This window comes from Salvelinus namaycush, unplaced genomic scaffold, assembly GCF_016432855.1.
Source record: "Salvelinus namaycush isolate Seneca unplaced genomic scaffold, SaNama_1.0 Scaffold71, whole genome shotgun sequence".
NCBI classification, from domain to species: Eukaryota; Metazoa; Chordata; class Actinopteri; order Salmoniformes; family Salmonidae; genus Salvelinus; species Salvelinus namaycush.
In genome coordinates, this window is record NW_024061431.1 from 57,979 (window position 1) to 81,997 (window position 24,019).

Genomic DNA, 24,019 nt, shown 5'->3' on the forward strand with positions numbered 1-24,019 from the left:
CTACAGAAACACACACTGGTGGATGTGAATGGAGACTTGGAGGGGAAACTCTGCCAACATGTCTACAGTCCTCTGGACGTGTTCTGCAGGACAGACCAGATGCTGATCTGCAGTCAGTGTGCAGAGACAAACCACAAAGGACATGATACCACTCTCCTTAAAATAAAGAAAGCTGGAAGACAGGTAGCTACTGGGTTGTTTTCATTCTCTTCATTGCCTGATGTACAGTATTTGTTGGATAAAGAGGGGTTTATATGTCAAAATCAAAACAACATGTTTCATAGAAATGATTGACTCTTCACAGCCTAAGAGTTTTGATGGAGACCAACACACAACGTTGACCTCAGATGATGGTAGGTATATGTGAAAACAGAATACACCCAAACAATATTTTTCAATTTAAATCTTAATTTAAGAGTATACATTTAGTAAGATATCAATTGTTGTCCCTTAACTACTGGTAATGAATAGTACACATTTGTGTTTGTAATTTTGTCAATAAAGTCTGTTTTCTTTTTCTCTCATTATTCATTCACCAGTGCTGCCCCCTCCTGGTGATATCCAGGTGCTGTTGCTGACATTAGATTCTGTGTCTCTGAGCTGGAGTTCTCCTCAGGGGCTGACAGGACCACAGACATTCAGAGTGACCTGGGGGTGTGATGGTGAAACAAGCTCAACAAGAGTGAAAGATGTGTATCATCTTAAAATAAGCAGTCTCCAGCCTGGTAAAAAGTACCAGTTCAGTGTGGCTACAGAGGGAGAAGATGGCAGACAAAGCAGATGGGTCTCAGCATCTGTATTTACTGGTATTTAAACAAACATTTTTTATTTAACCTTTATTTAACTAGGCAAGTCAGTTAAGAACAAATTCTTATTTACAATGACGGCCTACACCGGCCAAACCCGGATGACGCTGGGCCAATTGTGCGCCGCCCTATGAGACTCCCAATCACGGCCGGTTGTGATACAGCCTGGAATTGAACCAGGATGTCTGAAGTGACGCCTCTAGCACTGAGATGCAGTGCCTTAGACTGCTCCGCCATTCGGGAGCCCAGAGTTTGGTTTTAATCATGTTGTACTGACGTACTTTGTTGTTTTTTAAGAGAGATATTGTTATGGATCTTGTTAAAACATGATTTTTGTTCCAGTGGTCCCACCCAGAGATTTAAAGGTAGACAATTTGAAAGATACCTCCTTCACTCTCCACTGGTCCAAGGCTGAAGGGATGGAGAAAGTCCCACAGCGCTTCCTCATATCCTACTACAGCTCAGTAACAGACCTCCATGCAGAGAATACTAAAGACTGCCACACAACATTCTCAAACCTGCAACCTGGTACTGAGTACACTGTCAGCATCTCTACTGTGCTGAAGAATGGGGAACAGAGTGAACCTGTCTCTACAACCATCTGCACTAGTAAGAGATCTACCTCACCTTGTTACAGCTCATCTCTTTACCAGTAACCAGAACAGACATTTTGTTATATTACAAATTAACTTCTGTTGTGACTTCTGTTTTTTTTAAACTTATTTCTTCCCAAATCAAAAGCAATTACAGACATGTTTATCCCTGGACTTATTCTACTTTTCCTCCTGTAGTATATTTCTGGAGTTAAACTGTAACACTGACAATTATGTATTTTCCCTTAGTACTTCCTGCTCCAGACCAGCTGACTGTTGACTCAGTGGACACCACATCAGCTGCTGTTAGCTGGAACCAGCCACCAGGATTGGACCAAACCCAACATCATTACCAGATCTCCTACCACTGTCCAGGGACAGAACCACACATCACTACCACGTCTTCACACAGCATCACTCTCTCTGACCTGCAATATGGTACTCAGTACTCTGTCACTGTCTGCACTGTGCTGGAAAATGGAAAGCAAAGTCAACTGGTGTCAACAACCCTCACCACAGGTAAGGAAGTACCCTACTTAAGTATGATGTCTGGTTATTAAAATGACTATATGTGAATTCCCCAGATCTCATAATGCAGTTTGGTGCTGAAATCAATAAATGTTTTAATAATATCTGAATTCATGCTTTCTTCCATTCCTGTGAGTCATTATGTCAAGGAGTTGATCTGCCTCTGCTTGCTTTATCTTTATCAGCACTACAGTATAAAACACTTGTTATTGTGGAGAGGATTTATAATCACAGCATTCTTTTCATTTATATGAGTTAATGAATATAGCAGAAACTCTATATTTTTGTTACATGACATATCTAACCTATGTTGTGTGACTTCTGCTTTAACTTATTTCTTCATGTCACGTTCCTGACCTGTTTTCTGTTGTTTTGTATGTGTTTAGTTGGTCAGGACGTGAGCTGGGTGGGGATTCTATGTTGTGTGTCTAGTTTGTCTGTTTCTATGTCCAGCCTAATATGGTTCTCAATCAGAGGCAGATGGTAATCGTTGTCCCTGATTGAGAATCATATATAGGAGGCTTGTTTTGTGTTGGGATTTTGTGGGTGTTTGTTTCCTTTCTCTGTTATTGTCTGCACCAGATAGGTCTGTCTCGGTTTTTGCACATTTTGTTATTTTTGTATGTTTGTAGTGTTTCACTTGTTCTTTATTAAACATGTTGAACACTAGCCGCGCTGCACTTTGGTCCAATCCTTGCTACTCCTCTTCGAATGAAGAGATGGAGGAAAGCCGTTACAGAAACACCCACCAAACCCGGACCAAGCAGCGTGGCAACGGGCAGCGACAGCAGCAGAGACAGACAGAGGAATGGACATGGGAAGATGTCTTAAACGGCAAGGGTTGCTACACATGGGAGGAGATCCTGGCTGGAAAGGATCGCCTCCCATGGGAACAGCTGGAGGCAACGAGGAGAGCAGAGGCAACCGGAGAGAGGAACCGGAGGTATGAGGGTACGCGACTAGCACGGAAGCCCGAGAGGCTCACCCAAACATTTCTTGGGGGGTGGCTAAAGGGGAGTGTGGCGAAGCCGGGTTGGATACCTGAGCCAACTCCCCGGGCTTACCGTGGAGTGAGAGGGCGTCGTACTGGTCAGACACCGTGTTATGCGGTGGAGCGCACGGTGTCCCCAGTACGCGTGCTTAGCCCAGTGCGGGCTATTCCACCTTGCCGCACTGGGAGGGCTAGGTTGGGCATCGAGCCGAGTGCCATGAAGCCGGCCCTACATATCTGGCCTCCAGTACGTCTCCTCGGGCCGGCGTACATGGCACCAGCCTTACAGGTGGTGTCCCCGGTTCGCCTGCATAGCCCAGTGCGGGCTATTCCACCTCGCCGCACTGGCAGGGCTACGGGGACCATTCAACCTGGTAAGGTTGGGGAGGCTCGGTGCTCAAGAGCACGTGTCCTCCTTCACGGTCCGGTATATCCGGCGCCACCTTCCCACCCCAGCGCAGTACCACCAGTGCCTACACCACGCACCAAGCCTCCTGTGCGTCTCCAGAGCCCTGTACGCACTGTTCCTTCTCCCCGCACTCGCCCTGAGGTGCGTGCCTTCAGCCCGGTACCTCCAGTTCCGGCACCACGCATCAGGCCTATAGTGCGTCTCAGCCGGCCAGAGTCTGCCGGATGCCCAGCGGTGCCTGAACTGCCCGTCTGCCCAGCGGCGCCTGAACTGCCCGTCTGCCCAACGCCGTCTGAACTGCCCGTCTGCCCAACGCCGTCTGAACTGTCCGTCTGCCCAACGCCGTCTGAGCCGGCCGTCTGCCAAGCGCCATCGGAGCCATCCGTCTCCCCAGCGCCATCTGAGCCATCCGTCTCCCTAGCGCCATTTGAGCCATCCGTCTCCACAGCGCCGTCTGAGCCATCCGTCTCCCCAGCGCCGTCTGAGCCATCCGTCTCCCCAGCGCCGTTAGAGCCATCCGTCTGTCCCGAGCCGTTAGAGCCGCCCGTCTGTCCCGAGCCGTCAGAGCCGTTCGTCAGTCAGGAGCCGCTAGAGCCATTCGTCAGTCAGGATCTGCCAGGGCCGCCAACCAGACAGGATCTGCCAGAGCCGCCAACCAGACAGGATCTGCCGGAGCCGTCAGCCAGCCATGAGCGTCCAGAGCCGTCAGCCAGTCATGAGCTGCCCTACAGTCATGAGCTGCCCTACAGTCATGAGCTGCCCTACAGTCATGAGCTGCCCTACAGTCATGAGCTGCCCTACAGTCATGAGCTGCCCTACAGTCATGAGCTGCCCCACAGTCATGAGCTGCCCCACAGTCATGAGCTGCCCCTCAGTCATGAGCTGCCCCTCAGTCATGAGCTGCCCCTCAGTCATGAGCTGCCCCTCAGTCATGAGCTGCCCCTCAGTCATGAGCGCTTCCCCTCTGTCCGGAGCTGCCTCTCAGTCCGGAGCTGCCCCTCTGTCCTGAGCTACCCCTCTGTCCTGAGCTACCCCTCTGTCCTGAGCTACCCCTCTGTCCTGAGCTACCCCTCTGTCCTGAGCTACCCCTCTGTCCTGAGCTACCCCTCTGTCCTGAGCTACCTCTCTGTCCTGAGCTACCTCCAAAATCATGTGGGGGCCTTGGGGAGGATTCTTAGGCCAAGGTCGTGGGCGAGGGTCGCCACTCAAAGGACGCTAAGGAGGGGGACAAAGACAGTGGTGGAGTGGTGTCCTCGTCCACCGCCGGAGCCGCCACCGCGGACAGATGCCCACCCAGACCCTCCTCTTGAGTTGTAGGGGTGCGTTCGGAGTCCGCACCTCAGGAGGGGGGTACTGTAACGTCCTGACCAGAGTTATTATGTGTTTTGCTTGTTTAGTGTTGGTCAGGACGTGAGCTGGGTGGGAATTCTATGTTGTGTGTCTAGTTTGTCTGTTTCTATGTCCAGCCTAATATGGTTCTCAATCAGAGGCAGATGGTAATCGTTGTCCCTGATTGAGAATCATATATAGGAGGCATGTTTTGTGTTGGGATTTTGTGGGTGTTTGTTTCCTGTCTCTGTGATTGTCTGCACCAGATAGGTCTGTCTCGGTTTTTGCACATTTGTTATTTTGTATTGTTGTTTGTAGTGTTTCACTTGTTCGTTATTAAACATGTTTAACACTAGCCGCGCTGCACTTTGGTCCTCTCCTTCACCCCTGGAAGAAAACCGTTACACTTCACATATCAAAAGGAATTCCAAGTCTGCCTTTTCTATTTTTCAACACTATTCCACTTTTCCTCTTGTAATATATTTCTGGAGTTCAACCATAGCCCTGACGATAATGTATTTTTCTCTTAGTAATCCCTGCTGCAGACCAGCTGACTGTTGACTCAGTGGACACCACATCAGCTGCTGTTAGCTGGAGCCAGCCACCAGGATTGGACCAAAGCCAACATCATTATCAGATCACCTACCACTGTCCAGGGACAGAACCACACATCACTACCACATCTTCACACAGCATCACTCTCTCTGACCTGCAATGTGGTACTCAGTACTCTGTCACTGTCTGCACTGTGCTGGAAAATGGAAAGCAAAGTCAACTGACGTCAACAACCCTCACCACAAGTAAGGAATTGCCCTACTTAAGTATTATCTCTGGTGTCAATGTTTATTAAACCTTAGTTAGTTATCAAAATGACTCTATTAACTATTAACGTTCTTGTTTACCCAACCGTGGGACAGATTATGTTTGTTACCACATTCGGGACTCTGACTCTTTATTTGTTACACAGACTTTTGTCCTCCCATCCTGTTCTAACCACCTCCAGTCTGCTTTGTATTCATGTTACCTGATGAAATTGCTGTACAATATGATCTTGTTGCCATCTAATACACATTCAATTGTCATAAATCAACACTGCTGAGCTCTACCTGTCCTCTGCCGTGCCTTGATTGTATTACTGTTGATGATATCTGGAAGTGTGCATGTACACCCTGGCCCATCTACTGTTGCTAGCCTCAAATCTGTCTTGTGCTCTGATATCGGCTTCACTGATTTCTGTTCTCGTAAAAGCCTGGGTTTTCCTCACTTTAACACTAGAAGCTTTATACCTAAATGGATCAATTAAAAGTATGGGTTCACAGCTCCAAATCAGGTGTGTTGGTCATTACTGAGACGTGGTTAAGGAAGAGTTTTTTGAATACTGATGTTAACCTTTCTGGTTATAACCTTTTTCGGCAAGACATATCTTCCAAAGGTGGGGAGTGGCAATCTTTACCATGGATCACCTTCAGTGCTCGGTTGTCTCCACCAAGTCTGTCCCCGAACATTTTGATTTGCTCGTTTTAAGCATTAAACTTTCAAATGGCTCTTTGTTGACTGCTGCTGGGTGCTATCGTCCTCCAACAGCACCGGCCTGTACCCTACCTGCCCAAAGCTCTCTCCTGTCCCCTTACATTAAGTCTGAATTTGTCCTGCTAGGTGACCTAAACTGGGACATGCTTAAACCTCCTAACCAAGTCCGAAAGCAACGGGACTGCCTAAATCTTTCTCAGATTATTACCAATCCCACAAGCTATGACTCAACACCCAGAAAAGGCTACTGTCCTCGATGTTATCCTCACAAATAATCCTGAAAGTTACTCCACCTCAAGAATTCCATTTGGCGAAAGGCTTGGCATACACATTCTTAGGCTGACTGGCTCTTGTTCAGGCAAATAAGAAATAAGCACACTCAGGCTATCCGGAAGGCCAAAGTTAGTTACTTTAAGGAGCAGTTGTCTCTCTGTGGGTCTAACCTCAAGAAGTTCTGGAAAACGGTTAAAGACCTGGAGAATAAACCCTCTTCCTCAAAGCTGCCCATGTCCCATCAACTTGATGATGTGGTTGTTACTGACAAGAAGCAAATGGCTGAACTCTTTAATCACCACTTCAATTAAGTCAGAATTCCTATTTAACTCAGCCATGCCTCCTTGCCCGTTCAACATTTCCTCATCTCCCACCCCTTCTAATGCGACTAGCCCCGATGCTCCTCCCTCTTTTTCCCCTGCCCCGCTACAAAGTTTCTCCCTGCCGGCGGCCACTGAGTCCGAGGTGCTAAAGGAGCTCCTTAAACTTGACCCCAAAAAACACTCTGAGTCAAATAGTTTAGACCCTTTCTACTTTAAGGTTGGTGCTACTATCATCGCCAAGCCTTTCGCTGACACTTTTAACCTGTCTCTCATCTCTGGGTTGGTTCCCATTGCTTGGAAGGCAGCCACGGTTCGTCCTTTATTTTAAAGGGGGAGATCAAGCTGATCCTAACTGTTATAGGCCTATTTATATTTTGCCCTGTTTATCAAAAGTGTTGGAAAAACTTTAAAAAATCAATTGACTGGCTTTCTTGATGTCTATAGTGTTCTCTCTGGTATGTCATCTGGATTCCGCTCAGGTTATGGATGTGTCACTGCAACCTTAAAGGTCCTCAAAGATGTTGTGCTGCTAAGATGCAATGTTGTGCTGGTATTTTTATTGACTTTGCCAAAGATTTGATTCGGTAGACCATTCCATTCTTGTGGGCGGGCTAAGGAGTATTGTTGTCTCTGAGGGGTCTTTGGCCTGATTTTCTAACTACCTCTTTCAAAGACTGCACTGTATAAAGTCAGAACATCTGCTGTCTCAGCCACTGCCTGTCACCAAGGAGTGTCCCAAGGCTCAATCCTAGGCCCCACGGTCTTCTCAATTTACATCAAAAACATAGCTCAGGCAGTAGGAAGCTCTCTTAACCATTTATATGCAGATGATACAGTCTTAATTAGTTGTCAAAATTATTCTATAAACTAATCAAAATGATTGTGTCAGTTTCTTCTCTGATGAGAAATATATGAAGTTCAATTCCCCAGTTTTCACAATGCAGTTTGGTGCTGAAATTAATGATTTAAAAAAAAAAAATTATAATGATGTCTGAGTTCATTGTTTCTTCCACTCCTGTGAGTAATTATGTCAAGGACTTGGTGTGCCTCTCAGTCAGCAAAATGTATCTGGGCCCTACCTGGCCCCCATCGTCCACTTTTGTGTGGCCAAGATGTGGTTTGGAATTAGGGCCCTGCAGTGGCCCAGATGCGGCAGCAGTGCCTCAGACAGAATCGACCCACCTTGTAAAGACATTTTAGCCCAAAACTCAGCAAAGGTTCCCTTATTCTAGCCAGAACAAGGCCGTACTGCCATAAAGAAACCGGAGGTCTGCCATAATAAAGCGTCATTTTTGCCGCAAAATCCAAGAGACACCTTCTCTGTGCTAGATGCCCTTGTGAAAGAAATACACAACAATAAAGACAGGGTTGGACTGTGATTTGTACATTTTATTCACAAGCAAAAGATAATATATAAAATATTTATATGATTAGTGTCCTAAATACTGAAATTGTCTTTTAATTTGTATAGTACAGTAGTTAGCACATTAACTTCTCACGAGTCACCATCCCGGATCCGGGAGCACCCTCATCAGTAAAAAAGCTGAGTAGCATAGCCTAGCATAGCGCCACAAGTAAATACTAGCATCTAAATATCATGAAATCACAAGTCCAAGATACACATCTTGTGAATCCAGCCATCATTTCCGATTTTTTAGATGTTTTACAGCGAAAACACAATATGTATTTCTATTAGCTAACCACGATAACAAAAGACTCAACCGCATATTTTCACCATTGTTTTACCGCATAGGTAGCTATCACAAATTCGACCAAAGGGTCCTTTGTCCTTTGTCTCTGCTGGTAAATTGAATACGTTGTAGTAACGTCGTTGGGTGGTAGACGGGATACTTTGTCTGTTCTTCCCTAATTTACATTTGCAGCTGCTGTTGCTAACTCAACGTCTAGGAGTTATCAATTCTGTAGTGAATAAGAGTTCAAAGATCATACCATTCGCAACCACAGCTCATGCTGATGTTGGCTTCGTTCTGTAGTTATTATCTGAACCATTCTGACATCGGACCGTCGTCCTCACATCCTCGGAACAGGAGGTTACATTTTCGTCAAGGGTTTATACAGTGGAGGGAAAAAAGGGGTGTGTTTCATAATTTACAACCTAGGTCTCTTCATGTGGGCGGGCCACTGAGTCGGGCCAAATTCACTCATGAAAACCCAATTCTTACAATTTAGAAGCTAAAATCACATTTCATCCCATCACGAATAATTTCATATTCAAACATTTGAATTGAACAACAATTCCATGTGAATCCGATAACTCTGATGTGTAGACTTTCCACAGTAGAGTTTGTCATTCTATCATTGATGAGAATGTGCCAGATGACAACCGAACTGACATAATATACCTTAAGTACCACTGCATATGTTCAGTTGGTCGGATTACCAGAATATAGTTAATTTCCCCCCAACTTCTGATGTTCCCAGAATCTCTATGTTAACCAAGGGATTTTCTAATGTCACATCAGTAAGGTAGAGAGAGGAAAAAGGGGGGAAGAGGTATTTATGACTGTCATAAACCTACCCCCAGGCCAACGTCATGACAGTCCCCCCATGTTGGGTTCGATCTTGTGATTAACCTGCATGTTGCAAACCAACATAAAAATGACCGTGGGTTGTCCTGGTTGTGGACCATCTTGTGGTCCCCATCTGGTGGTCGACCCGGGTAGGGTTTCTGCGAATGAAGTCCGCTCCATCGCTGGACAGCAGATGTCCATATTGGGATCGCCGTTGCAGTCCCCTCTCTGGTGGTCAACCCGGGTAGGGTGTCTGCAAATGAAGAAGTCTGCTCCATGGCTGGGTAGCAGATGTCCGGATTGGGATTGCTGTTCCGGACCCGTCGTCTGGTCGTCCAGACTGGAAGATCTGGGCAGTAACTTAGGCAGATGTTAACAACGCACACACACTCATGAAATATATCATTACATTTCCCCCAAATGAGCGGCGCTGTGGCAAATGAGTGGCGTTGTGGTTGTATGGGGAAGTTGTTTATGGCTCTATCACTTTCTACGTGCCAAAGAAAATGAAACAGAATGAATGAAAGCATAAACAAAACAAAATATAGTTATGCCACCCTAACCATCTAATTGGACTGTATTCTATCTACGTCCATGGTCTTGGCAAAATGACCCTATCATGGCATTGTCTAATGTCATATCTAGGGCTCTTCTAATTTGCGGGGTGTTGGTTAGGGTACTATCCTAAGTTGATAACTATATGATAAGTCTACAGCTGTAAGGCACTAGTTTTGGGCAGTCTACAGGGATGACCTATGGACTTCTGAGAAGAAAACTGGTGAGTGCTGTAGCTGTAGAGTTAAAGGCCTCAAAATAAATGTTCAACTTTACTAAGGCTGGTATTTTGCTCGGACCCTTAAGTGATCCTAGCATAAATCCTAATTGGATGTTCCGTTGTGCATGTGAGTTTATGCTTACGCAAGCACACATGTCAAGGGAAGGAAACCAAGTATCTTGGCAGATTACAACTTGTTCAGAATGAGTCTGACGTAGTCAGGTAATTTTCAGGTCAATGCCTGGAGGTCAGTCAGAATTGGTGTCGAGGGAGCCTGTAGTGGTTTTACTACCAGTCACGGTCTTCCACTATTGTAGTGGCGGTAGGTATGAAGAAGTATACTTCATAGCTATGTTATCCACGGAGGAGCTAACCTCATGATGGAAGTACTCTAAGTATTAGACCAGTCTTACGTGGTGTGATCGTGGTTCATGACTTCTAATAACTTTTCTCCTGAACGGAGGGTTCTATTTATTAGTGGCATGTATAACCATTGAAAGAGTGCAATGGAGATTCCCTTCCCAGTGCTGCACTCTGAGTGACTCCTATGTTGCTATTATCAATAGCAATTTAATTGTGAGGTTACTAATCCTCTTACTGAGTGTTGCTGGACTGACTGTGGTATTGCTACTGATACTCAAGGGGGCCAGTTGTCCTACCGATTTATTCTGAAATGTTATCCTACAGGAATACATGATTAGAGCATTTTACTAGTTGTCTTGTAGTGACTACTACACATGGCAAGGAATGATTATTGTTGCCATTTGTTTTGGAGGTGGACAAGGACTTCCTTTACGACCAGTGTGGTACACCTCAATAATATCTTAGATGTGTTCTAAGATAATCCCCGTCTAGGGGCCTGTCTGCTCCTCACTGTTCTCAAAGGGGAGTTTACAACTAGATTTGATTTATGCTCTGGCGGCCTCGTACGGTGTTGTCCGTAGTCTTGACCCCCCCCACCGGCCTCGAAAAAGCTCATCATGGGTCTGGGCTACTATTCCCCCCCTTTGTGTCTCGGGACCCCCTCACCAGCATGTGGTGTTGGTATCCGAGGCGCAAACGAAAGGTTCAGACCCTATGTACGAGTTGTCAGTGGCCGCGTTATTATGAGAATGGCTGTAACCTTTCAACCAAATCTCCTGGTGTTTGTGCTTCAACACCCTCAGTGGCTGTCGAGGTCTGTCAGTCACCACTGCGTCCGCGTGTGGCAACCTCTTCAGTACCTGCAAACCGAGACGAGGATATCGGTCTGTGATATCGCAAAGTGTTTCACCAGTGGGAGTCATCGGGTTAGTTGCTGGACTGACGCCATTAGTGTCATTTTTAGGGTTGACAGTCCCCCACAAAGTGGAAGGTGTGTCATCGGAAGCAGAGTATACTCTGCGCATCAATGTTTTTCTTGCTGAGACAGCCGCAGTGCTTGCGGAAGTGTCCGAAGGGCAAGAGAAGTTCATCTCAACTACCGTATTGCATGACTGCAAGGAGGAGGGAAGTTGCTCATTCCCAGAGACAGCTGCCTCGAAATCATGACAAGAATTGTCAATCAGATTGGCTGATGGAATGTGTCGAGATATCGTAATATCTCCTTGGATCGGATTCTGCACCAAGTGTTTTCTAAACGTCTTTTTCCCAAGGGGTGCTTTTGGCAGATACCCCTCGTGAATGACTGCGTTGCAGCTAGCGTTAGGGAAAGAGTGTGGTCGGTGGAGAAGGCACGGTAGCCTGTGACCATACCTGGTTGGTTTTCCAATCCATCAATGGGAGTAACCGATCCATCAAGTCTGCTCCAAGTAGCAGGGGTACAGTTTCAAGGCTGGTAACATACACAGGGTGGACGAGCGATACGTCCTTGAAGTGTAGTTTCAGCATGACTCTCAATGTGAGAGGCAAGGTAGTCTGAGTGACCCCTCGAAGTGTAGTGTCGCATCGTTCCACTTTTAACCAATGTTTCTAAGCCCTTTTTAGATCATCAAACAATGTTTGAGAGATGAGTGATATTGTCGCACCCGAATCAATTAGCGCGTGACAAGTTAAGCAGTCCTCCAGGACTGTTTCCAGGTATGGTCATTTCGATTCGTGTTTAGTGGACATATTCCCCACAAAGTGTAGTGGTCGATCGCAACGACGTAATGTGTCAATTCTGTTCAAGGTGGAAGCAGATCGACTTTTCAGATTTTGAGTGGGCTTGGCTTTAACGAAGCGTTTGATCTTTTTCTTCGCAACCTTTGTATCAGAGTCTATAGACAAAGCCCGTGGGCTTGTTTCTTGATCAAGCGTGCCCTGGATAGGGTCTTGAGTGAGAGCGGGAGAGATTTGAATTTTAACGTCCTTGCTATGGGTGTTAATTCCTGCGGACCTGGTGTCCAGTAATTCCCTGTCTAGTCCTTGTGACTTATCTTTTACCCTTTTCTTAAATGTTTCTCGCTTTAGTTCTTCACGTAGTGTACTTCTGGAGAACATTGGTCTACGTTTTGATTGTCCTTCAACCCTTTGTTACCCTTGTGCTCTGACACTTTTTGTGGGTTGGGTGCAGGAACGTAGCGAACAGGTCGATTGTAGCGGTAGTCATGTTGATTGCGACGTACTTTACAGTTATTTAGACCGCGGAGGTTATTGGAATTATGGTTTCGTGGTAGAAACTGTTGTTGTGCGTCATCTCTCAACGCTCCAATACCTGATAATGCACCCTCTAGCTGGAGTGAGTGCTCCTGGTCAAACTTCAAAACCGAGTGGTCAGGGCTCTTAGCGTTGTTAACTTTTGATGCCTCAAAAGCTGTGCTTGCAAGCTCTCTGAGTTGTAAGATAGGCAAGCCAACGTGGGCTGCAGGGCCTAAGTAGGTAATGAAGGTAGGATACATGTTCGACAGGAACATTTGTTTAAATGGTAACAGGTCTTCCATGCCTGTTTCAGTGAGTAGGCCAAAGTAAGCTGAACGAAGTCTATAATAGTAAGCTTGTGGGTGTTCGTTCCGAGCTTGTTTGACCGTGTTAGTCAGTGAGCTATCGTGTTTGTGAGTCGCAGAACCACTGAATTCTAATTTCAAAGCTGTGGCAAGTTTAGAGTAGTCATTTAGCACGTGTTGCTGTTGTAGGTGAATGAACCTTGTCACATGTCTATTCGACGTTCTCTTAAACAGGTAAACCCTGTCAGAACCCGTAGCGTTCGGGTAGCCATCCAACACGTCCTCTATGTCAGCTAGGAACGGCTCAGTATCGTTTGGCTGACCTGGAACGGGGTCAAAGGTGGGGAAATTCTTGACGAGTTTTTCAAGGTATTCCGCGTCAAGCGGGCGGAGAGGGTTGGCTTCATCCTGTGGGGAAAGTGGGGCCGAAAGGCCAAGAGGAGAAGCCAAGCTTTGGCTTTGTTGGCCAAGAGGCGCCATATTACTCAGTGCCGAATGGCCAAGAGGAGAAGACTGAGGGACACATGATGGAGGCAATGTCTTAAACCTATCGTCTTCACTCCTTTGAGTACCGGGCTCCGGTTGCTTGGATGGATAGTGGCCATTCTGGACTTCCTCCAGATGGTACCTAAGGGTGATATTCTGCTGCATTGCAGAGTCCACTTGAGCGCTTAGAGTACTGATTTTGGACATGTGAGTGTTGCACTTGCTCCTTTCGGTCTCAAACTTAGTGTCATGGCTTGCAGATAGAGGTCTTGAGGACATAGCTAGAGATTCAGTGATGAGATTTCTTCCGCTTGCTTAGAAATCAAGATTTCCATCTTCATCACCCGAGTTCTCTCATCATTCATTTGGTCAGCGATTTCAATGAGTTCTGCTGATTTGCCATCCAACTTCGTCATTGTGTTCATCAACTGATCGTCTTTGGTCTGCAGAATTTGGAGTAGAACATTGTTACTCTGAGTAACATTCAACAAAACTGCCTGCATGTTATCAAATTGCGCGCTCCTGTTTGTAGATAACTCAACAGATTTATCTAGTTTGGAGTGGACTACCTCGTATTTAGTTTTGGCTAAATCGAAAACGTCCCTAGCGGGCGGAACAGATATGACTGCTTGTTACACAAAAGAAAAGGGGCTGGGTTTGAGTGAAAGAGCGGGAAGACTGAGGAACAAAGGGCGAAGCTGTGCTATCGTAAATACAATATCTTATCCATTCTAAATTACCGCCCGTTTGGAAAAGGAAAATGCAATAAATATTTACTTTGAGCTGCGCTTCGGTAGGTTGGTGGTAGATGGATGGCAATGTTGCCCAACCGGGTCCTTTGTCCTTTGACTCTGCTGGTAAATTGAATACGTTGTAGTAACGTCGTTGGGTGGTAATCGGGATACTTTGTCTGTTCTTCCCTAATTTACATTTGCAGCTGCTGTTGCTAACTCAACGTCTAGGAGTTATCACTTCTGTAGTGAATAAGAGTTCAAAGATCATACCATTCGCATCCAAAGCTCATGCTGATGTTGGCTTCGTTCTGTAGTTATTATCTGAACCATTCTGACATCGGACCGTCGTCCTCACATCCTCGGAACAGGAGGTTACATTTTCGTCAAGGGTTTATATAGTGGAGGGAGAAAAGGGGTGTGTTTCATAATTTACAACCTAGGTCTCTTCACGTGGGCGGGCCACTGAGTTGGGCCTAATTCACTCATGAAAACCCAATTCTCAAATTTTTTAAGCTAAAATCACATTTCATCCCATCACGAATAATTTCATATTCAAACATTTGAATTGAACAACAATTCCATGTGAATCCGATAACTCTGATGTGTAGACTTTCCACAGTAGAGTTTATGTCATTCTATCATTGATGAGAATGTGCCAGATGACAACCGAACGGACATAATATACCTTAAAGACAACAAAGTCAAGGTATTGGAGTGGCCATCACAAAGCCCTGACCTCAATCCTATAGAAAACGTGTGGGCAGACCTGAAAAAGCATGTGCGAGCAGAGGCCTACAAACCTGACTCAGATACACCAGCTATGTCAGGAGGAATGGGCCCAAAAAAATAAAAGCTGAAATAAATCATTCTCTCTATTATTCTGACATTTCACATTCTTAAAATAAAGTGGTGATCCTAACTGACCTAAGACAGGGAATTTTTACTTGGATTAAAGGTCAGGAATTGTGAAAAACTGAGTTTAAATGTATTTGGCTAAGGCGTATGTAAACTTCTGACTTCAACTGTATATGCCATGTTATAGAATGGTGAAGACACTTAAAAATATATATATTATCACTTGGTTGAGTAACTTACCTGAAGCAGCGTTCGTCTCCTGAGCATCTTATGGAATTTTGATGCAAGTTGGCAACAAGAAAAAAATTAACTCACACAGAAATTATTTTACAAGCTGGAAAGATCTCATTATCATGGCGCAAGGTCTGTAGTTGTAGTAACTTAAATTGTGTCATTTTAAACTTGGCACAATCATGTGCAAACATTAACCTTTGCGCATGCATGTCAAATATTTTGTATTTGTATTTATTAGGGATCCCAAAAGGGAACATTAACTTACAATTAACTATCTCTTTGAGCTGCAGGTCTGAAGGGCTGAAGGGCACGTTTTCATTGATTACCCTCCAGTTCATGGTGTGTGCCATGATCCGCCACACACTCTTTCACATCACAGCCACCTTCCAATCCCAAATAGTCAATCTGTAACCACATAGACAACCGAAAAGTGACCATAACATATCATTTGTTTTTTACCTTTATCTAACTAGGCAAGTCAGTTAAGAACAAATTCTTATTTTCAATGACGGCCCTAGGAACAATGGGTTAACTGCCTTATTCAGGGGCAGAACAACAGATTTTAAAATTGGCAGCTCGGGGATTCGATCCACCAAGGCCCCAAGGCTACCTGCCGCCGCCCCTGGACATACAATATCCATATTGTATGTCAATATTAACCAATTCACCTAATTTGAATAGCCACTTGAAAACTAGTAACAGTTTTTTTCCAATATCAAAAACACAAACACTATCTCAGTTTTGGATAACTAAGGCTCCATACAGATCTCGATATTTGGTTATGTCTCAGCTAATAATACCACAAACTTTTAAAGCATAATTATAATTGCTGACTAGGTCAGGAGGTGGAAATACAAAAAGAGATCTCACCATCTTTTGCCTAAACTCTCTGCTGGCCTTCAGCTCTCCATCACTGTGGGCTGTATGTTGGGTAATAGAGAGGAGCATATCCAACTGTCAGAAGGAGGGTCAACAGGGGAATGGCATACAACATTATTATGACATGCCCTACTTAAACAGTTATGTTTGTGATACTAAGATTTGGAACAACAAAATAAAAAGAGGGAGACTTTACCTTAAAAATGGCAAATGGCAGAAACTCTTCCTACCTTCTCTTCTATACATTAACATCAGCTACATGCTAATGTTTGCCAAGCTAACACACATTATTTAGCTAGGTAACTAGCTATAATATAACACTAGCCAAGCACACATATCAAACGGTAGTTAAAAACTTCTTATGGCTGCAAGCCCTAAGTCGGGCTCAATATGACAACAGCCAGTCCAAGTGCAGGGCGCGAAATTCAAAATATATTTTTTTGAAATATTTAACTTTCACACATTAACAAGTCCAATACAGCAAATGAAAGACAAACATCTTGTGAATCCAGCCAACATGTCCGATTTCTTTAATGTTTTACAGCGAAAACACCACGTATATTTATGTTAGCTCACCACCAAATACAAAAAAGCACAGACATTTCTTTCACAGCACAGGTAGCTTGCACAAAACCGACCAAATAGAGATAGAATTAGTCACTAACCAAGAAACAACTTCATCAGATGACAGTCTTATAACATGTTATACAATAAATCTATGTTTTGTTCGAAAAATTTGCATATTTCAGGTATAAATCATAGTTGTACATTGCAGCTACAATCAGAAATAGCACCGAAGCAGCTAGAACAATTACAGAGACCAACGTGAAATACCTAAATACTCATCATAAAACATTTATGAAAAATACATGGTGTACAGCAAATGAAAGACAAACATCTTGTGAATCCAGCCAATATTTCAGACTTTTTAAGTGTTTTACAGCGAAAACACAATATAGCATTATATTAGCTTACCACAATAGCCAAAAACACAACCCATTTATCAGCAGCAAAAGTTAGCGATCGCAAAAAAACAGCAAAAGATATATAATTTTTCACTAACCTGGACAAACTTCATCAGATGACAGTCCTATAACATCAGGTTATACAATACACTTATGTTTTGTTCGAAAATGTGCATATTTAGAGCTGAAATCCGTGGTTATACATTGTGAAAACGTAGCAACTATTTTCCAGAATCTCCGGATATATTTCTGACACTCACCTATTCTGACCAAATAACTAATCCTAAACTTTACTAAAAAATACTTGTTGTACAGCAAATGATAGATACACTAGTTCTTAATGCAATCGCCGTGTTAGAATTCAAAAAATAACTTTAGTACGACATACAGCTTACGTTATAGCAAGACAGCGCCCAAAATCTGGGCGGAATATAATAGTAAACATTTTCGACAGAAATACGAAATAACATCATAAATGGGTCCTACTTTTGGTGAGCTTCCATCAGAATCTTGTACAAGGGGTCCTTTGTCCAGAACAATCGTTGTTTGGATTTAGAATGTCCTCTTCGTCTGTCAATTTAGCAACCAAAGCTAGCCAAGTGGCGCGAAGCTGTCCATCACCACCAAACGCAGAGAACGGAACACGCCAAAACTCCCGAAAAACTTTCAATAATCTGATAAAACTATATTGAAAAAACATACTTTACGATGATATTGTCACATTTATCAAATAAAATCAAAGCCGGAGATATTAGCCGTCCATAACGAAAGCTTTTCAGAAGCCAATGCTGATGTCCTACCCGCGCCTTCCTGAACAAAGGAAATTGGGGTCATGTCATTCCAAGACCTCTCTTTTGACCATAGATATAGCTATACACTCCATTTCTTCTCTCACTGCCTATTGACATCTAGTGGAAGGCGTATGAAGTGCATGTATACTAATAGATTTCAAGCAAATGATTAGGGAGGCCCTGGAACAGAGCCTCGATTTCAGATTTTTCACTTTCTGACAGGAAGTTTGCTGCAAAATGAGTTCTGTTTTACTCACAGATATAATTCAAACGGTTTTAGAAACTTGAGAGTGTTTTCTATCCAATAGTAATAATAATATGCATATTGTACGAGCAAGAATTGAGTACGAGGCCGTTTGAAATGGGCACCTTTTATCCAAGCTACTCAATACTGCCCCTGCAGCCATAAGAAGTTAAATAGGTTCAACTTTATATAGCACCAAAAAAAGGGGGTTAGTTGCAATCCATTGTCAAGTCTGTTTATTGTCATATGCAAGAACTAGAGTAACAACTTACAATGCAATGCTTACTTACATGTAGGGCAACAACAGCAAGTACAACATATATTGATTGATACACAATCTAAAAGATTAATAAAAATTGACCATAGGGCACAGAAAATGTGCAAACAGGGAGTTAAAATAAATTAAATAAAACAGTGAAATTGATATGTTTGGCCATGTGTATGACATCATTGTAAAGAAGAATTTATTCTTAACTGACTTGCCTTGTTAAATAAAGGTTACATGTAGATATGAGAGGAAAAATATTGAGAGCAAGAAGAAATATATGTTGGCATTATATCGCAAGCCACAATCGGCCAACATTTGGCCTGCCATAATGAATATAGAAACCAATTGTCGTATTTGGCACACTGTTGGCCCACATAGAACTGGCAGCTGTCGAGGCAAAGCCAGCAGTGCCAAACACCTGCGGCAAGTGGCCCTGAATCGTCTGCTTTCTTGCTATAACCCAATGAGTCCCAACGTCACGCCGGTTGATTTAGTACTTTTAAAGCCTTTTAGCAATTGTGTACAAACTTCTAGGTTGTACCATTGGATTTGTTAATTTTTTTACATGACATATCTAACCTCTGTTGTGTGACTTCTGCTTTAGCTTATTTCTTCACATATCAAAAGGAATTGCAAGCTGACCTTTTCTATTTTTCAACTACTATTCTACTTTTTCTCCTGTAGTATATTTCTAGAGTTAAACTGTAGCCCTGACAATAATGTATTTTCCCTTAGTACTTCCTGCTCCAGACCAGCTGACTGTTGACTCAGTGGACACCACATCAGCTGCTGTTAGCTGGAGCCAGCCACCAGGATTGGACCAAAGCCAACATCATTACCAGATCTCCTACCACTGTCCAGGGACAGAACCACACATCACTACCACATCTTCACACAGCATCACTCTCTCTGACCTGCAACGTGGTACTCAGTACTCTGTCACTGTCTGCACTGTGCTGGAAAATGGAAAGCAAAGTCAACTGGTGTCAACAACCCTCACCACAAGTAAGGAATTACCCTACTTAAGTATTATCTCTGGTGTCAAAGTTTATTAAACCTTAACTAGTTATCATTCTTATTGATTCTATAAACTAATCACAGTGGATGTGTGAGGAGGGGATTTGAAGGTACAGTATCTTACCTGATGAGAAATATATTTGATGGTAAATTCTCCACTTCTCACAATGCAGATTGGTGCTGAAATTAATCATCTTAATATACAGTTGAAGTCGGACATTTACATACATCTTAGTCAAATACATTTAAACTCAGTTTATCTCAATTCCTGACATTTATTCCCAGTAAAAATTCCCTGTCTTAGGTCAGTTAGGATCACCACTTTTTTTTAAGATTGTGAGATGTCAGAATAATAGTTGAGAGAATTATTTATTTCAGCCCACTCGATCTCCAGGATTCAGCCCGTGCTCTCAGTTATCTCCTGCTCTGTACACACTGCAACACATAGGTCATTTCCAGATGATAGAACAACATAGACTCTCCCATTATTGCCAGATCACTAATTTGTGATGTGACTAACAGCACCCGTTACCATTTCCTGTGGAGTGAGTCCTGTGGTGGCGTTGGAAGAGTATTCAACCTAACAAAACTCTGAGTCACATGTTTCTTAATCACACTCTTCAGGAGATGTGATGCTATTATTATAGTGAAATTCCCTTCCGGTGATCTGTGGCTATTCCTTCAAGTGTACCTTCTTTAACGAACTCCTCATTGAAAGTTGACAATAGTGTCTGAAATGACAACACTATCTCTGCTACTCTCACCATGATCTGGGTATGTGGGATGTTCAATTCAACTTCACAGTAGTCTCTATATTGTGCACAGTCTCCTACGAGAGGGAGGACAGCTAACAATATACATAGAACAGTGGTATCATTCCCCAGGGACTTTATTAACCACTTCCTTAATTTATTAGCCACACAAATCTCCGCCCCAGTCACATTCTATCCTGCTCCAGTCACATTCCATCTAACCCAAAACACATTAATCACTACTACTAATCCACTTAGTTATAAACATACTAACACATTCTCAAGTCAATTAGTCAATTTCCAACAATCCCTCCTCAGGAACAATGATCACTCTTTTAGTTTGTTTAGTTTATTAATTTGACCATTTAAAAAAACAAGCACACAAAACTTGAAAAAGCCATACATGCACATGAATAAAATCATCGAGGATAACACACAATAAAGTCTGGGACTTATTTCCATTGTGGTCCTCTTGAGACAAGATGGCTAGACAAGATCAAACACAGTTAAACACAGTATGGCAGTGAAATAATAAAACAAATACAGAGAGGAAGAACATCTCATCATTCTAGTTACATCATAGGGGCACAGAAGACATCAAACATATTTTTACTTGATTTTTAAAGCTGCCCAGAGAGGAGGATGTTTTTATGGGCAGAGGCAACTCATTCCATTCTGAGGCTCCAGTATACAAGAAAGTACCTTTCCCAGCATTACTCCTGAACCTGTATGCACACACATCAGCAACACCTGATCTGGTGCTGTGATTATGTGCATCCCTAACACGAGGAAAGTAATCACTTAGATATCTGGGCACAGGACCATAAATACTCCTGTAAACCAAACCTAGTCTAATCCGGGACACCTTAGCCTCAACAGGCAGCCAGTTTAGTTCCTAAAAGCAGCTCCTGCCAATGTGAGTATGTGGACTTACCTTCAATACTACCCTGATCAGCTTATTCTGGGATATTTGGAGCTTCCACTTCATAAGTTTAGATAAGCCCCCAAATTAGGAAGTACTAGCATAGTCAAAATGGAATTGAATGTCAAGCATCTTGGACTTTCTAGCCAAAAACTTAGTCCTGGCATTAATCTTCCCTAGCACTTTATTGGCCATGCTCACACCTCCCAAGCTTCCATCAAGGATACATCCCAAGTAGCTAACAGAGGTTTTAGTAGTCAGCACCTCACCCTCTAACTCCACTCTGATTTCAGACGACCTATACAATTTAGGTCTGGATCCAAAAATAATTGCTTCAGTTTTCCCTAAGTGCAGAGATAGATTGTTATCTCCAAGCCATTTGCTAATGTTAGTAAGCTCTGTGCTAAGTATGCTCTCCAGCATAGTTTTACTTTTGTTAGACACCAGAAGTGTAGAGTCATCCGCATAAAGAAAAAATGGCAAGAACAAGCATCTTTCATATCGTTAATATACAATAAAAACAGCAGAGGCCCAAGCACGCTCCCCTGCGGAATGCCACAACTCATTTGTTTTGCCTGAGACAGTGAACCATTAACCTATACTACATGCTCCCTTCCTGATAAATACCCAGCCTAGAGGGATACTGCTTAACCCCAGTGCCTCCAGTTTGGAGATTAGGAGACAGTGGTTAACTGTATCAAAGGCCTTCTGTAGGTCAAGCAGTACCATTCCACACAGATTTCCCTCATCAATCTCTTTCCTGATGAAGTCAGTCAAGTAAAGTAGACATGAATCAGTGGATTCATGAAAAATCGTACATTAGACCCTGTTTGTTAACATATTCATACATTTGCTCATGTGCAACTCTCTCCAGGATCTTTGATGTTACACAGATGATAGATACAGGCCTATAATTCCCAGGGTCAGACTTTATCCCCTTCTTATACAGAGGTATAACTTTAGCTTGTTTCATGTCCCTGGGAAAGGTACCTTGTTCAAGAGAGAGATTAACGATATGCGCAATACAAGGGCCAATTTGCTCAGCAGAATCTATAAGAAACCTTGCAGGAATATTATCCAGGCCTGTGGCTTTGGAGCATTTAAGCTCTGCCAGCATACTGACTATTTTGGCTGTTGCCTCCTTTGCAAAAGAAAAAGAGTTTGGCTAAACCCTTAACTCTACATAATACTTATTGACTTGGTTGCTTCCATACAAACCAGAACTGGTGGGCAGCTTGCTAACCAGCTTGCTGGCAACAGAAGATGTTATGTTCCACGACACCTAAAAAACATATTTACTTGAACAGGGAAGAGAGAAATAACATGTTTAATAATTTCACACCACCCTTGATGCGAATGAGATTGGGGATAAAACTGTCCATCCGTTCTGTTCTATTACAATGGGATGCTTGTCTCCATGCCATTCTCCTTCATCCTTTGGTGTCAAAGCAAGACACAGATTGTGAGCCTTTTACATAATTAAATGTACTCTACCATCCAGCAAGCCATATGTATTGATGTGCTTTAACATTAAGATTCTGATGACATGGTAAAGCAAAATCCCTTCATGGTTGGCCCATGCACTCAAATTGAGATCCTACATCTGTACAGGCGATGCTCACAGATTGTTTTGTGCACACCATGAAGTACTGCTTTGTGTCAAGAAGAAGTGTGAAACTGAAACATTTAGCTGTTCCTTGAAATGTACTAACAAGTGGTAAATGCAGTCTAGACCTCTTTAAAGGGTAACAAGTGTCTTTCTTATCCAACAGGATTCCGACTGCCGACACAAAATGAGGAGCTCCGGATTGTTCTGGTCGGGAAGGCTGGATCTGGGAAAAGTGCAGCGGGAAACACCATTGTGGGGACAAAGAAAAAACCTTTCAGGTCAAGGTTTTCCTCTATTTCTCTGACAAAAAACTGTGACAAGACAAGAGGGAAGGTGGGTGAGCAAAGTGTAGCTGTTATCGACACCCCAGGGTTGTTTGATACTACATTGTCCAATGAGGAGGGACTGAGAAAGATTGCTCTGTGCATCTCTCTCTCTGCTCCTGGTCCCCATGTGTTCCTGGTTGTGATCAGGCTGGGAAGATTCACTGAAGAGGAGCGGAACACTGTGGAGATGATTCAGAGATTCTTTGGTGATGAAGCATCAAAATACACCATGGTTCTCTTCACACATGGAGAGAGTCTTGATGATGATGTAACAATTGAAGACTTCCTGATTGAAAATCCAGATCTGAAAACATTCATTTCCCAATGCAATGGGGGATATCATGTTTTCAACAACAAAGCTAAGAATAGCAACCAGGTCCCCGAGCTGCTTCAGAAGATAAACAAGATGGTCATGAGGAATGGAGGAAGCCACTACACCACTGAGATGTTCCAGGAGGCTGAGAGAGCGATTGAAGAGGAGAAGAACAGGATCCTGAGAGAGAAAGAAGAGATGATGAATAAACGGAAGGAAAACAAACTTGAACATGAGGCTAGAGAGAAAGCTGAGAGAACTAACAGCTATACGGCAGAACGGTGCAATACTCAATGAAAATCTAAAACAATGATGTACCATCTAACAATGCTGTTCCATCTAACAATGCTGTACCATGCCCATCTACCATTTGTTTGACTTGATGACTTCTAATACTCAAAAATGTAACTGGTTATCCACATCATTAAATGTTCTGACTACTCTTGGTGTCCGTTCATTTAGCCTGTTCCAGCTAATACTACCTTACTGTTACTCTAATGAGGGGTGATATCTTCTTTTCAACGTTAATTGTAGCTCAGTAATATTTAAAATACAGTCATGAAAAGAACAGGAGGAACCTATCATGCGGCAGGAGGGTCATTCTTGTTGTTGTTCTGAACACCTCCAAACAAA

General features: G+C 43.4%; 1 protein-coding gene across 2 annotated transcripts; it reads left to right on the top strand.

The window, feature by feature from the left end:
* Positions 1 to 19: 19 nt before the first annotated feature.
* Positions 20 to 23,828, top strand: LOC120042558 (fibronectin-like). 2 transcript variants are annotated; one of them, XM_038987386.1, is made up of 6 exons: positions 20 to 183; positions 305 to 353; positions 540 to 806; positions 1,649 to 1,918; positions 19,183 to 19,452; positions 22,911 to 23,828. In XM_038987386.1, the coding sequence occupies exons 1-6, from the start codon at positions 100 to 102 to the stop codon at positions 23,681 to 23,683; spliced, it is 1,713 nt and encodes a 570-aa protein (XP_038843314.1). In that variant the 5' UTR covers positions 20 to 99; the 3' UTR covers positions 23,684 to 23,828. The 2 variants fall into 2 exon arrangements, with proteins under 2 accessions (XP_038843314.1, XP_038843315.1); XM_038987387.1 differs by lacking the exons at positions 20 to 183; positions 305 to 353; positions 540 to 806 and adding an exon at positions 1,152 to 1,415.
* The last annotated feature ends 191 nt before the right edge of the window (positions 23,829 to 24,019 follow it).

Excerpts from the sequence above, each read along its gene's own strand:
- LOC120042558 (XM_038987386.1), top strand. The coding sequence starts at position 100 with ATGCTGATCTGCAGTCAGTGTGCAGAGACAAACCACAAAGGACATGAT. Across the intron at positions 354-539 it reads AACGTTGACCTCAGATGATG|TGCTGCCCCCTCCTGGTGAT; the intron begins GTAGGTATATGT and ends TTCATTCACCAG. Across the intron at positions 19,453-22,910 it reads GTCAACAACCCTCACCACAA|GATTCCGACTGCCGACACAA; the intron begins GTAAGGAATTAC and ends CTTATCCAACAG.